Source organism: Hippopotamus amphibius, chromosome 3, assembly GCF_030028045.1.
Source record: "Hippopotamus amphibius kiboko isolate mHipAmp2 chromosome 3, mHipAmp2.hap2, whole genome shotgun sequence".
NCBI classification, from domain to species: Eukaryota; Metazoa; Chordata; class Mammalia; order Artiodactyla; family Hippopotamidae; genus Hippopotamus; species Hippopotamus amphibius.
Window position 1 is genome coordinate 154,214,289 of NC_080188.1, and position 13,795 is coordinate 154,228,083.

General features: G+C 42.1%; 1 protein-coding gene across 2 annotated transcripts in view; it reads right to left on the bottom strand.

The window, feature by feature from the left end:
• Positions 1 to 3,864: 3,864 nt before the first annotated feature.
• The window catches only part of DSTYK (dual serine/threonine and tyrosine protein kinase), a 47,348-nt gene continuing 37,417 nt past the window's right edge, over positions 3,865 to 13,795 (bottom strand). For both annotated transcript variants that reach the window (XM_057727712.1, XM_057727711.1), the window contains exons 8-13: positions 13,310 to 13,466; positions 12,754 to 12,886; positions 11,056 to 11,169; positions 8,979 to 9,093; positions 6,826 to 6,960; positions 3,865 to 6,394 (exon numbers count right to left, since the gene is read on the bottom strand). In XM_057727712.1, the coding sequence (XP_057583695.1) occupies positions 6,207 to 6,394; positions 6,826 to 6,960; positions 8,979 to 9,093; positions 11,056 to 11,169; positions 12,754 to 12,886; positions 13,310 to 13,466 (842 nt within the window). In that variant the 3' untranslated portion in view covers positions 3,865 to 6,206. The remainder of the gene's footprint in view (positions 6,395 to 6,825; positions 6,961 to 8,978; positions 9,094 to 11,055; positions 11,170 to 12,753; positions 12,887 to 13,309; positions 13,467 to 13,795) is intronic.

Here is a 13,795-nt window from a genome sequence, read left to right on the forward strand (position 1 = left end):
GAACCAGGTGCAGTTCCCTTAATTTTCAGAGCCTGTGGCTTCACATTGAGCCTGGCACTTGCCTCATCCTTTCACCTTCTCAGTTCCTGGATTCCACACATAGCCTCTGAGCAGATACAAACTACTATATATAAAATAAACAACACGGTCCTGCTGTATAACACAGGGAACTATATTCAATATCTTGTAATGAAGTATAATGGAAAAGAATATGAAAAAAAGAATACACATATGTATAACTGAATCACTTTGCTGTACAACAGAAAAATAACACAACACTGTAAATGAACTATACTTCAATTAAAAAAAAAAGCCTCTGATTTAGCACATGGCTAGATATTTGAGTGTCTTTATGATTGGTCCCATTGGGAGGCCATGCTAAGAAAACAAGGCAGAGGGAAGAAAGGAAATAGAAGCCAAGGGGGTCTTTTTACAATGAAAAAACGTTCAGAGATTTAAAAATGAATTTGCCAGAGACCCAGTTGTTTCCCCTCCAGGCACAGGCTCCAAACTATAAATCTCTTTCCACAAGGAGTGGTGGAAGGAGACGTCTGCCTCCCAGTAGTACCAGAAGGGTGGATGCGGATACCAGAAGGGTGGATGTGGACGTCAAGCAGCCCAAGAGGTGAACTATAGTGGACATCTGTCACCTGGAGCCTGTTCTGAATCTAGGTCCCTTTTCTAACTGTTCTTTGATTACCGTTCAGGAATTACTTCTCCTCCATTGAATGGGGTTTTAGTGAGCAGACAAATCTAGGCGCTTGCCTCCCACCATGGAATCTGGAGGGGAGAGAGCCTTCCAGTTCAGAACCAGTTTAGCTAGGAGATGGGCCTGGGGCCTGTGCTGGGCCGGTTGAGAAAATCCTCCCTGGCTGTGGACGTGTCAGGAGAGAAAATGGTTCTTCACAGCTATGATGAAGAGTTGCTCTGGTTCCAACCCGCTGATTCTATGAGCCTGAACTTACAGTTCCTTGTTGATTTTGTGAGCCCCTAATGTCTTTCCAGTACATATTCCCTTTATCCTAAATTAGCCATTTTATTCATTTTCTTAAATTACAAAAAAAAAAAAGATGTTCATAGCAGATGAACAATACAGTAACAGAAACTCAATACACTAAAAGTTGGAAGTTCTCTCCCTAGGAAAACCACTGTTATCATTTTGATATACACCCTTGCAAACTTTTTTCCATACATATGTAGGGAGAGATGGACTAGATCTCTAGATAATTTTGGGTTTTTGGAGAATGGAAGGAATTTTTACCAAAAAAGGGGTCATACTAAATATATTCTTATATAAATTTTTTTTTTTTTACCTGGTGACATAGTATAAATATCTTTTCTTGTCAGTACAGAGAAATCTACACCATTCCTTTTAGTGGCTGCATAGCATTCCATGGTATGAGCACCAGCATTTAACCTTCCCCTGTTGTCAGATATTAACACTGCCTCCAACTTTTTAGTATTACAAATAATGATGCAATAAACACCCTTATACTTACATAGCTTTGCACACGTGTGCAAATATTTCTATAGGTAGGGACTCCCTAAAAGTCATTTCTGGAGCAAGGGATACATACACTAACATTTTTTAATAATATTTACTGCCAAATTGCCCTTTTGCAGCTGTATCCACTTCCCAACAACATAGGCGGTGCTCATCCTCCACACTTATGAATAGGTTTTTAATATTTATTTTTAGTAATTTGATAGATGAAATATCTTCTTGGTTTTCATATGCATTTCCCTGACTGTTACTGTGGATGAACATCTTTTTTCAAATATTTATTAACCAATTTGCTTTTAGATTTTTTTGATTGATTTCTTCATATTATTAGGAATATGCACTTTTTATCAGTTATATATTGCAATTTCCTCCAAATTGGTTGTTAGTCAATTTTGGCTCTTATGTATGTTCTTTATATAATTTCTATCATTTTTTTTCCTTATGGCTTCTGGGTTCCTGATCACATTCAAGAAAGTTCTTCCTGCCTCACACCTTATAAATGAACATAGTTACATACATTTTCTCCTAGAGACAGCACAGGGAGGTGGTCCTCTGTAGAAGCAGAGGTTCTAGCGCTGGACTTCTTAGTTTTAAATCGCAGTTCTGGCATGTATCAGTTGCATGACCCTTAATCTCTCTGTGCCTTAGTTTTCACATCAGTAAAATGGGGTTGTAGTGAGGATTAAGTTAGTGAATCTACATAAAGCATTTAGAATAGCGCCGAGCAAATGGTAAATAATGTGTGTGCTGTTATCTAGTTCCTTTACCGCCTTTTTTTCTCACATTTAGATCTTTGGTATACCTTTTTTTGCATGATGATTTGAGTCTAATTTTTCCTCAGATGGATAGCCAGTTTTATTAAACAGTCTATTTTCCCACTGATTTGAACTGCTACCTTTAGAATATACTAAGGAACAGGCCATCCTAGAAGTGTCCTAAGAGGTCTCAACCAGTACATGGCCACCTGTGATAACTACATACTGAAAGGAGGCTATTCAATTAGCACTTTGTGGACTCCTTGGAGACCTGTTAAAGATAGACACTCTGAAGTTGAATTTAATAACGTTCAGAAACTTGGCCTATCCCCTCTGAGCAACCCCCCAAACAGGCGTTTGGAAGGCCAGGAAGGCCACCCCAGTTGCTCTGCTTAAAGGACAAGCCTGCTGAGGACTGTGTTCTTGAAAAAGCATACCCAATCTAAAAATGTGTATACCACAAACTATTTTCTCCAAAATAATAATAAGAGAGGAAGAGAACTCAGTCATTCTGAACTTTATGGTAGGAGAATATAGGGTACATGCATAAAGATGAGATAATATATTTAGCTGTGAAGGATGGCTGGCGTTAGTGGAGAGTTTCACTAGTGTAAGAGGCTTATCTACATTAGATGACTATTGTGTAGGGGAGGCTGAGAACCAGAGATTCAACTTTAGCTTTTCCTTTAAGACTCAATCACAAACACATCAACTACTTAAGGTGTGCTGCCATCTCCTGGCCAAACTTGTGTTGCAGTCAAATCACAAGCAGTTACAGCAAAAAGTGCAGCAGCAATGAGTGTGATGTGGTAATCCAAAACCAAACTACGCACACCCTCTGGGAGAAGGCATGCTGCGTGCTGACAGGCCCTGGTGGCTGCAGACAGTGCTGCCCTGCTCTGCTCTGCTGGTAGAGGCCTATGATGGTGTCAGTCAGGCACTACTGAGCAAGCAAATCTGAAAAGCAGGCTGAGCCTAAAAAGAAAATTCAAATAGTCCAAGTGCAGACAGACCCATTATGGATCCCATGCCCAAATTCTCTCACAGTGTAATAAAGAGTAGCTAGGCTTGTGCACAAGTTCAGAATGCTGCAAGTCTGTGCTTTTCATGGCTGGCTTTGAACCCAGGAGAGGCTCTGAAAAATAAATTGCTCTCACCCCTCTCTGCCCCCTTCTTCCCCGCTGTCCTACCTCCCATTCCCAGGCCCCACCCTCTGGTAGTGGTCATGTCAAGTGCCCAGAGATTGAGAGCCATCCACGGGGAAGAGTAACATGTTCCATCCGTCTCTAAAGCAAACTGAAAGACCTCTAGGGTCCCAGTGGAAATGGAATGGAATAGGGAGCATCCTGTAGACACAGTGAGATAAGGGAAAACAAAAGCCAAACAGATGTAAACCTAAAACGTTAATGTGATCTTTATTATACAGCACATCTGGTGTTTGTGCATCCCAGAATACTCTATAAAACCACACCCAAACCCAAAATTACACTAAATGAAGACAATCCATAGTTGCATCTCTTAAAAATATACACAATTAACACTGTCCTGCTGTAACAATATTATGGAAAGAGACAAGTAGCGCAAGAAGGGAGAGAGTGTAAGAACTGAAGTTTGTGCCAAAGTAATTTTCTCTTGTTATTGCACTTTTATTCTACACACTTAGTATATTACACTTTTATTTAACATTGTAATAATAAACATTAGTCCTTTAAAACAAACAAACATTACATAAAGACAAAAGACAATAAGCTGCCCGGACCAACTTCCTTTCTGACCCTCTGAGTAAGGTGGCCCCCCAACGTCAGGTGTTCACACACAGTCTCTTCCATCAGCTCTGTGGACTGGATGTTAACAAAGCAGATAAAGTGAAAAATAAAACCCTTTTAAGAACAGTAGTGCTACTTAAAATGCCCAAGGGAGTTTGCCATACAAGTTTCTCAAGGTTACTCTCTCCAAACCCACCTAAACATCATTCTAGCCCTAACCCAGCCCACCCCACCCCCATATTTAGAAGGATAAACCCTCTGTTTTTTCTTTTAAAGAAAAAAATGGGTTATTTGGTCCAGAAACTCCAGAAATCAAGCTTTGAAAACTCAAAGAAAGCAACTCTCTTTTGGCAACGGACTCTTCGAGGGCCATTTATCCCACTCTGATGCAGTATGGGCTTTGGAGTTTCCCTGGATTCGTCAGATGGAATACCACGAATGCCTTCTCTCCAAAGCAAGGCCAGAGGGAGTCTGTTCCCCAAAGTGCTATTATAATCACCAATCACCCTTGGCTTCTCAGTGCTAAATAATAAGCCAAAAAATAAAGTGTCATTCAGTGCAGTTATCACTTTGCAGCCCTGCTACCCCAAACTACTTCGCTGATCAGGAAGAAACTTTGTCAACACCTCTTTGGCAGCTCAAGTGAAAATACCAAAAAAATGCACTTAGAGAGTGGAGAGGTACTCGTTGAGAATTCTACCAGTCCCCTGTTTCTATCAGTGGTAGTAATATATCCTTCCCTTCACTCTTTCCTTGCATTTTAGTGTTAAAAATTAGGAGAAGCTGCTGCCTAGGCTCTGTCCCCTTGAAACGGATGGAGTCACAAATGACTTCTTTGGTCTGGGAAGAACCACCACAGTCCTCCTTCCCAGAGAAGTGAAAGGCTTTTGCTCAATGAATGAGCCACCCTCTGCAGGGAATCTAGGGAACTAGGGCATGCCTGTGGAAACCTCACCCCAACGTGCATTCCTCAGCGCAGCTCCCCCCACCCCCAGACTGCCCTTGCCGCTGTCTCCCTAGGCACTAGGGCAGCTATTTTGGAGCCCCAGTCTCCACTGTATCTTCTGATTGCTCTGCAGGAAGATTCCTCACTCAATTCTGAAGCAACAGAAGTGACCAGACTTCAAGCGCATTACAAATGGCCAGGTGATCATTTGCAGGCTGGCATAAATCGCCCTAATTAAGTTGGTAAGAAGGGTGGAATGCGGTAAGGGTAATTCTTTCACCCCATCCTTCTTCCTCCCCCAGCCACAATCTCACCTCACCAGGTGGGAGCACACACAACCAAAGCTGGGAGGTAAAATCTTCAGGACTTTGGTCTTGAGCCCTCTACGGCCCAAGTGCTGCCAGACTTCTTTGACTATCTAGTGTCTTCCCAAGTAATATACAATACAGTACATTTCATGGCATTCCATCACTTAAATAATGGGTGCCAAGGAACAAAGAACCCAAAATTAGCGGACACTGTTACTAAACAAAAGCAAAGTACACGCACGTGTTACACACATGTATTCCTGTACTCAGCCTGCTGAGTGTTTAAATAACACTTCCAAATATCTACATGTGGACTTTGGCTGGCCTGGAGACTTTCAGGAATATTTTGCACCTTTTCTCAGAATACTTTAAAAATGAACTGTAACCACACATCTCCTTACTAAGTATTAGCCCCTCCCTCCTCAGGCAAAAAAATGTGGGGAATCAGCTAGAAAACTGGTGTCTGAGAGCAGACTAAGCCACAGGGTATAAACTGAAAAGGGACTCTCGGTGGAGAAAAACCTAACCTCCCATCTGTAAATGGGGGTATGAACTAAGGCTTCTAAGAATGTTAGGAATGTGGGCTCCACAATGGGAGCACAGAGTCCTGATTAGAGCTGGAGTTAAAAGACAGTCTGGAAAAGGGAACCATGTAAAACTTTTCTTCAGATTTCATAGAGTAGAGATTTTTACTGATTTCCTGGCTAAAGAAATAGCTTGGGTACCACTGAACTGCTGGATGTGCTCAAACAGCCATCCAACTTTCCACTATCCAGGAGTCATCTCTGCCTGGGAGGGTCTCAAGGTGCCCAGCAAGCATCAATCCCCTTGGGAGCACTCTGTAATGAATAAATGTCAAATTCTTCCCATAGCCGAAAGGTGAGGGGAAGGAAAGAAATAAAGAGTGAAAGAGAAAGGTCTCTGCTTTCAAGTAGAATCATCGAGTCCTCTGTGTGGCCTCTCAGAATGTGACTTGCACAGCCGGTCCATGATGCCCTGGAGCATGGGCTGGACAATGCCCAAGAGAGGTCTCTGAGAGGGGTCACCATCCCAACAGGCTTCCATCAACTGCCAGCACTCCTCATCAAACACAGGAAGGCGTTCTGGACGGGCCCCTAGAGAAGGGAGCATGGAAATAAGACCAGAGGCAGCGAGAAGGGAACCAACACAACCAAGAGGCAAGATCAGCTCACAGGCTGACTACCCAGTTGGGGCTCAGGATGCCAAACAGTGCAATGAGCTGCGGCTTCAACTGCAAATATCTAGGTTAGAACCTAATAGTGATGAAAAACTGGAATACACTGGCATAGGAAGCTGAAGAGTTAGAAATTTTAAAGAAAAAAGCCTTTCTGAGAGTTCAGAACCACGCTGCCTGGAAGCAAACGTTTGACTTAAATGTCTTTTCTGGATTCCATGATGGTTTAAATGTGTATGAGGTCCTGCTGTGGAGTGGCCAGAGAGGGGGACGGGAGGCCGCTGCGGCAGTGCCTGGTCTCAGTCGGCTCTCGCCAGGGGAGTTAGGGCAAAGCAGGGCTCCTGCTCTTACCTCGCCGCACATTGTTCCAGAGATGGTCTTTGCTGGCACACCTCTCAAATGCCTCAGGGAGCTTGACAGAGCCTGAGCAGATATACCAGAAAAGAATGCCAAAAGCGTAGACATCCACGGAATTATCATACTTCCCTACAGCAAGAAAGGGGGAGAGCAGTGAGCCACGGAGGGAATCAACAGCATCACCATGAACGTGCATCTGCAGACGTCCTTACACATTTTTTTCTAAAGCCTTTAATATCCATTATCTCTTATAATAACCCTGTTAGGCAGGACACATTTATAATGCCCATTTTATAATGCAAAAAACTATGGCACTGGGAGGGCTAAAGATTAAGAGAGCCAAGACTAGAACTTGACAAAGAAGGAAAATAGGCCTTTTATTTTAATGGGACAGTCAAAAAGATTAATCCTAAAAGGTCATGTTAGGGAAATAAAGTTGGGAAATACAGGTGGACAGATAGGTTGGAACCAGAACATAAAGATTTTTAAAGTCAGACAGAAGAGTCTGGATTTGGTGGGCAGTAGGAGTCATTTATGCTTTAGAGCAGGAGATGACATGAAGAAAATATTTTAGAAAGGTTATTTTTACAGCGATAGGATGAACTGCAGTAGAAGCAATCAAAGGAATTTAAATATGAAGTAGCTAAGATAAAATAATAGAAGTGGAAATAGAAATTTTTTTAAAAAGTCAGGGAAAGAAAAATAACGGCTGTCTACTTCTTTCAATGTGCACAGGACTACAGCCATCCAACTAACTCCTAGTCCTTATATGTGTCACTCAGTGAAGAACTGTGGGAAGACTTGTGTCCAAGGCTAATGAAAGAAATCCAAATATTATAAATTGCTAATTTTAAGTCTTAAGAGTACTAATGATTGACCTGCAATTCCCTTTCCACCTTCCCTGGCAATGACACAACCTTCCTCATCCACATTCAGGCTCAAAACCTCAGAGTCATCTTTTAATCATTCTTTTCTGTTCATTGCCCATATCAAGTTAATCACAAAATCTTGCCCATTCTTCCTCTGAATTGATCTCAAATCTGTAACATTTGTTTTGTTTCAGCACTACTACCAATTTAATCCTAGAGACAACCACCACTGGTCTCCCTACTTGGTTCCTGCCACTCAATTCCCTTTACCTACTGCTGCTAAGCATTTCCATAAACATCTTCCATAAATATTTCTTTTCATCCCTCACCTGCTCAAAAGCCCAATAGCTCCTTACTTCTTCCACATCAAGCCTTCACTCCACCACATGAACTTCAAGCTATATCTTATCTCCAACTTGTTTGCTATTACTCCCTGAATTGATTCTTTCCTGTCATGCTTATTTCTGTTGGGCAATTTTGCTCATATTTCTCTTCCCCGGCCTCCAGAATTTTCTCTCCTTCATAACATGGTTGGGCTCTGGAGACAGAAAGACCTAGATTCCAATCTCAGCCTCGTCACTTCTAGCTCAGTGTTTTGGGGTGGGTTTCTTCATCAACTTGGCCCCGACTTAACTTTATCCACAATATGGACATAGAAATGCATCAATATCACCACAGAACTGTCATGAGGATTAAGTGGAACAAAATATATGACATATACCCACACTGCCTAGTTCAAAGAATATACTTAATCAATATATTGAGTTCTCTTTCTACCCACCAAATTTTCCAGATCTCAATTTCTATCCAGAATTTCACCTCTACCACAAAACCATCAAACATTTCTCCTCTGAACACCAACATTACATTACGTAGCACTTAATCACATGCTGTCTTATACTGCTTCCTAATTATTTTACCACTCTTAATATATCTCTGTCAACTGTAAGTTCTTTAATGATAGAGGATGATTCTGATTACATAGGAGTTATTCGATCAGTACTTTAGGATTAAATAATTGGTTGACTATGGCAATTATGGTACTAACAGCCCAGAGAGATATCCAAAAGAACAGCTGGTGACTCCGTTACACTTTTCTTTCTTGTCCCTTTACCTCTTCACTTTCTCCCCTACCTGTTGTAGATTTCTCCTGTTCTGGTTTCTCCCCTGCCTGTGCCAGAACTGCCAGCAGTACTTGTGGATACTATTCAGCCCAAAGGGTAGGACTTGGTTACAATACAGAGCCCTGCCCAGACCCCTCCCTGCCCTCCAGCTTACCTGTGAAAAGCTCAGGGGCCATATGGATTGGTGTCCCCACAATGCTGCCAGACATCATGGCCTCTGGCTTGCAGAATCCTAAGTCAGTGATCTTGGCACGGTTCTGCTTGTCTAACTGCCAACAAAGCAGGGTGAGAGTCACCCTATGCCTGGTCCTGCACATAGTGTTCAGCAGCATACCCAAGCTCAAAAGTAGGCATCTACCTCATAGCAGTACTTAACTCTGCCTCCAGAGTCACCCCCATTACTGTCTTCTCCCCAGACTGTAAGCAACCTGATGGCAAGGACTCTTTTTCATCTTTGTATCCCCAGCACTCAGCATAGTGCCTAGCACATATCAGGAGCTTAGCAAGTCTTGAAAGAATGAATAACTGAGGAAAGTATTTCAGTTTCTGATTGTTCTCCTCTGACCAGACTCCAGAACCCAGGGCAGAAAGTTGCTAAGTAAGAAGATTGAGGTCCTCTGGTCTGCTGAGGAGAATTTTTTAATTTCCTCTAGTTTCCTTTCCTAAGGTCCAAGACAATAAATCTATGTCTCAGATAAATGGATAAAGAAGATGTGGTGTATATATATATATATATATATATATATATATATATACACACACAATGGAATACTACTCAGCCATAAAAAAAGGAATGATACAATGCCACTTGCAGTAACATGGATGGACCTAGAGATTATCAGAAGAAGTGAAGTCAGTCAGACAGAGAAAGACAAATATCATATGATATCACTTCTATGTAGAATCTAAAATGTGATACAAATGAACTTATTTACAAAACAGAAGCAGACTCACAGACATAGGAAACAAACTTATGGTTACCAAAGGGGAAAGGGGGTGGAGAGGGATACATTAGGAGTTTGGGATTAGCATATACAAACTACTATATATAAAACAGATAAACAACAAGGTCCTACTCTCTAGCACAGGGAACTATATTCAATATCTTGTAATAATGTAAAATGGAAAAGAATATGAAAAAAATATATATGTAGAACTGAATCACTTTGCTGTACACTAGAAACTAACACATTATAAATCAACTATACTTCAATAAAAATAAAAATTAAAAATAACATCTATGTCTCATTTGGCTACTGACAAGCCTCTTAGGTTTTAGCCTATAATTTTAGGAAGCTATTTCCCTTCTTCCAAAACTGCTATCATCTTTATATATCATTTAAATGTTGCCAGAGACACTTCAATGATAACCCAATATATTTTCAAAAGGAGTATATCAAAAGATTCTTTATAATTTAGATAACAGGACTGGTAGGTTCATGACTATCTTACCTTTTAAGGTATATTTACCCATCTCAGTCCTCATCTAGCATCTCAAACCCTAAGCAATAACAAGACCTGGAATCCTCAAAAATATTAATGTCACAAAAGCAAAAAAAAAGGCAGAAGGACTATTCTAGATTAAAAGAGGCTAAAGAAACATGACAAAATGCACTGTATGATCCTTGGATTGGATCCTGGATCAAACAAATAGACCATATCTGGGATAGCTGAACATATTTGGGACAACTGGAAAATGTTAATAGAGACTGTATATTAACTAATCATACTGTATCAATTTAAATTTCTTAGGTGTGATAATGGCATTTTAATTATGTGGAAGAATGTCCTTTTCCTTAGAAGATACAAGCTGAAGTATTTAGGAGTAAAGTTTTATCTGCAACTTACTCTCATATAGTTCAGTAAAAAAACGTGTGTGTATGTGTGTGTGAAGAGAGAGAGACAGAAACAGAGAGACGACGCTGGGAGAGAGAATACGAAGCTGGGTGGACAGCATGTGGGTCTTCCTTGTGCCACTCTTTCAGCCCTTCTGTAAGTTTACATTTTCTCACCAGTGTTGGGAGAAAAAACCTTAAACAATATAAGCTAAGCCTATGATGCAACTCCTCCCTAAGCTTCAGGTCCAAGATGCCATCCATCTACTCTGCTAACTGCACCACTCTCCCCCCAGTCTTTTCCTGTGACCAGATTTGCATTTATGTGTACCTCCCTCCAAAGGTCACTTACACAAAGAGACAGGGAGTTATCTTCGGGAAATAGCTCTTACTTACCAGCACATTTTTGAGTTTGATATCACGGTGGACAAGCCCCTGGCTGTGCAGGAAGCGGATTCCTTCCACCACGTCTAGTGCTATCTGCAAACGGGTCTCCAGGGTCAGCCCAGCCTTGGGGAGACAAAAGGGCTTACTTGTTACTAAGAAGATAACTCCTCAATCCAACTTGCTCACACGAACTAAGAGTTCCTTCTGTGACGTACTGAAAGACTGACTCACTAGGGTACACAAGGGCAGAAAAGTGGATGGAGGATAGGGGAAGAGGAAGGCAGTCAGGAGTGGAATAAAGGAAAAGCAAGGAAGGGCAAGCTCTGAAGGCCAGATCGAATCCCCTGGAGGCACACTTTGGCCAGCTGGATGATCCCTGCACATGACTAGGAGAGCCACAACCAAACGCCTGCAGGCATGAGCTCATCTCTAACTGTGAACAAACTCTAGAACTGCCTTAGAGGCTCAAAGTGAGTATTTCTAGGACTCTCGGGCAGATTTACTTCCATTGCTTTGTAGGCCTGGTTAGCCCAGGTTTGGTTTTGTGGATTCAAATACCAAAGTCACTCATCTTACTTCTACCAAGCCTCCAATTGGGGTCTCTTGAATTCTGGAGAATGTTATATCACTCACCCAAAAGCCCATATGTGGTTCTCTAACCCACCTATGGAAAATCATCACATGGGGCTGAGCTTAACTCCCCTGAAATGAAGAGGGAGGCGCTCCACCTGGAGAGTCATTTTCTTCACTGTCTTGATTTCTCATGGCTCCTGCAAGCATTTCTAAAGACTCTTCTGTCTTATTTCTATAAGCTTCCATACAAACTGGTACAAGAGGCATCTGTCAGAAGGGACCTACTGGATACTCTAGGCTTAGCTCCAATGTAGAGGACAAACAAAAGAAACCTCTCTACTTCCCTGCTGGTGGCTGTTTTAGATGAGGGGAACTCAACATCCAACTGAGGGTATTTTACCTTCATTCAAAATCTTTCACATCTCATTTTCTACAACAGAATTTGAATTCTATGGAATTCGTAACATTTTTGGTCTTCTATAATTTGTTCCCAACATTCCTTTGCATATTATCTCCCCTCTAGTCCCCAAATGAACAAGCTGCTCCAACAGAGTCATAGTGCCCTTCAAATGTTCTGGGCACTATGCTAGTCCCTCCCCCTGGTATGACCTCTTCTTTCCATCTGCCCAAATTTTACCCATCGGGGTATACTTATCAAACTCAAATGCCACCTGTTCATGAAATATTCACCGACTACAATTCTTTTAAAAGCCCCTTGGCCGAGTATACTTTTTGATATCCCCTTACGTTGCTCAATATAGGGCCTTATACAAAGCAGTCACTGAGACGTATCTGCTGACAACAAAAACTGGCGCAGTTTACTGAGAACAAAAAAGAGAAAGAATAGCAGAGTTATAGGAAGCTTTTCTGCTCTTCTGTGTAGTCTAGATTTTTACCACTACCACGAGAGGTAAAAGTGGCGAATTGCAGTATTCTGGATATAAACTGGGCCAAAAAACATACTTTGAGACATTTTTAAGGTTTTTTTTGAAATGAAGGTAGTAAAGCTTGATTATTGCAACAACATCTCATGAGAGCTAGAGGCTCTGAATAAAGCAGAAAGGAGGAGAGGCCAGAAAGAACCTGTGGCTCTGGCTGCCAGCTGGACCTCACTCCCCACTTGCCCCGCCTCACCTTCAGCCCAGTGTAGAGGTCCCGGTGCAGCCGCTCCATAATGAGCAGCACGGCAATGCTGGAGCCACCACCGTAGCTGTAGTCGATGACAGAGCCATGCAGATCCACCAATCGCTCATGTTTCGGCAGAGACCTGGTGAGGAGCGGGCTAGGTGCTAACCTTGCATAGCATGTCACCACGGGGAAGGAATAACCCTGAGAAATAACCCTAATGCGCTTAGTCCAGGCCCAGAGGTAATGGCCCTCAGTACAGAGAGAGGGCAAAGACAGAGAATTACGGAATCTAAAAACTGACAAGCCTTAAGGACTGAGAAAGAAAGTCAAATGGAAGGATAGGTCTGAGAAATCAGTATGGTGCGGAAAGGGCAGGTAAAGGCAGTAGAGGCCTGAAGAGAGCACATTTCTGGGCCAGACACCAAAATACTGGTCTACAGCACTTTGAGACATAGGAAAGGAGAGACAAGGCATACTATAGCTCTTGGTACAAAATTTATACCAGGCTTCTAGCTTCTTCTCTGGATTGTTCCCCACAAAGATGAATGAGAGCAGAACCTACCTCATGTAGTGGAACTCCAAAGCTAGGTCATTCCAATGCTTCTCATCTGGAGGGACAACCGACTTGAGGGCACAAGGGAAGTGTCCCCCCCAATTGTCACATAGGTACACCACACCATACTGGCCCCGGCCCAGCTCCTGTCCCAGTTTAGGTTTATCTGGAAAGTACAGAGACAGAGATAAGGCAGGAAGGATGGGAACGTGCAGGACAATCTCTCTAAGATTCTTAGACGTGGACCTGCCTAGAAGCAGGAAGTCATAATTACACCAGGGGAAGAAATCTGGATGCTTTCTAAACCAGCAGTAACCTAACTGGTTTAATTTAGATAAACTTTGGTTGTGTTATTTGAACAATATAAGTAGCAGGACCAAAGAGACTTCATCAGAAATTCAAAAATACATCAGTGGATGTCTGGGCAGCTTTGCAAGGAGGTTGGACATGGGGATGTCAGTATCCAGAATCCTCCTCCAATTTACTAGGGGAAAA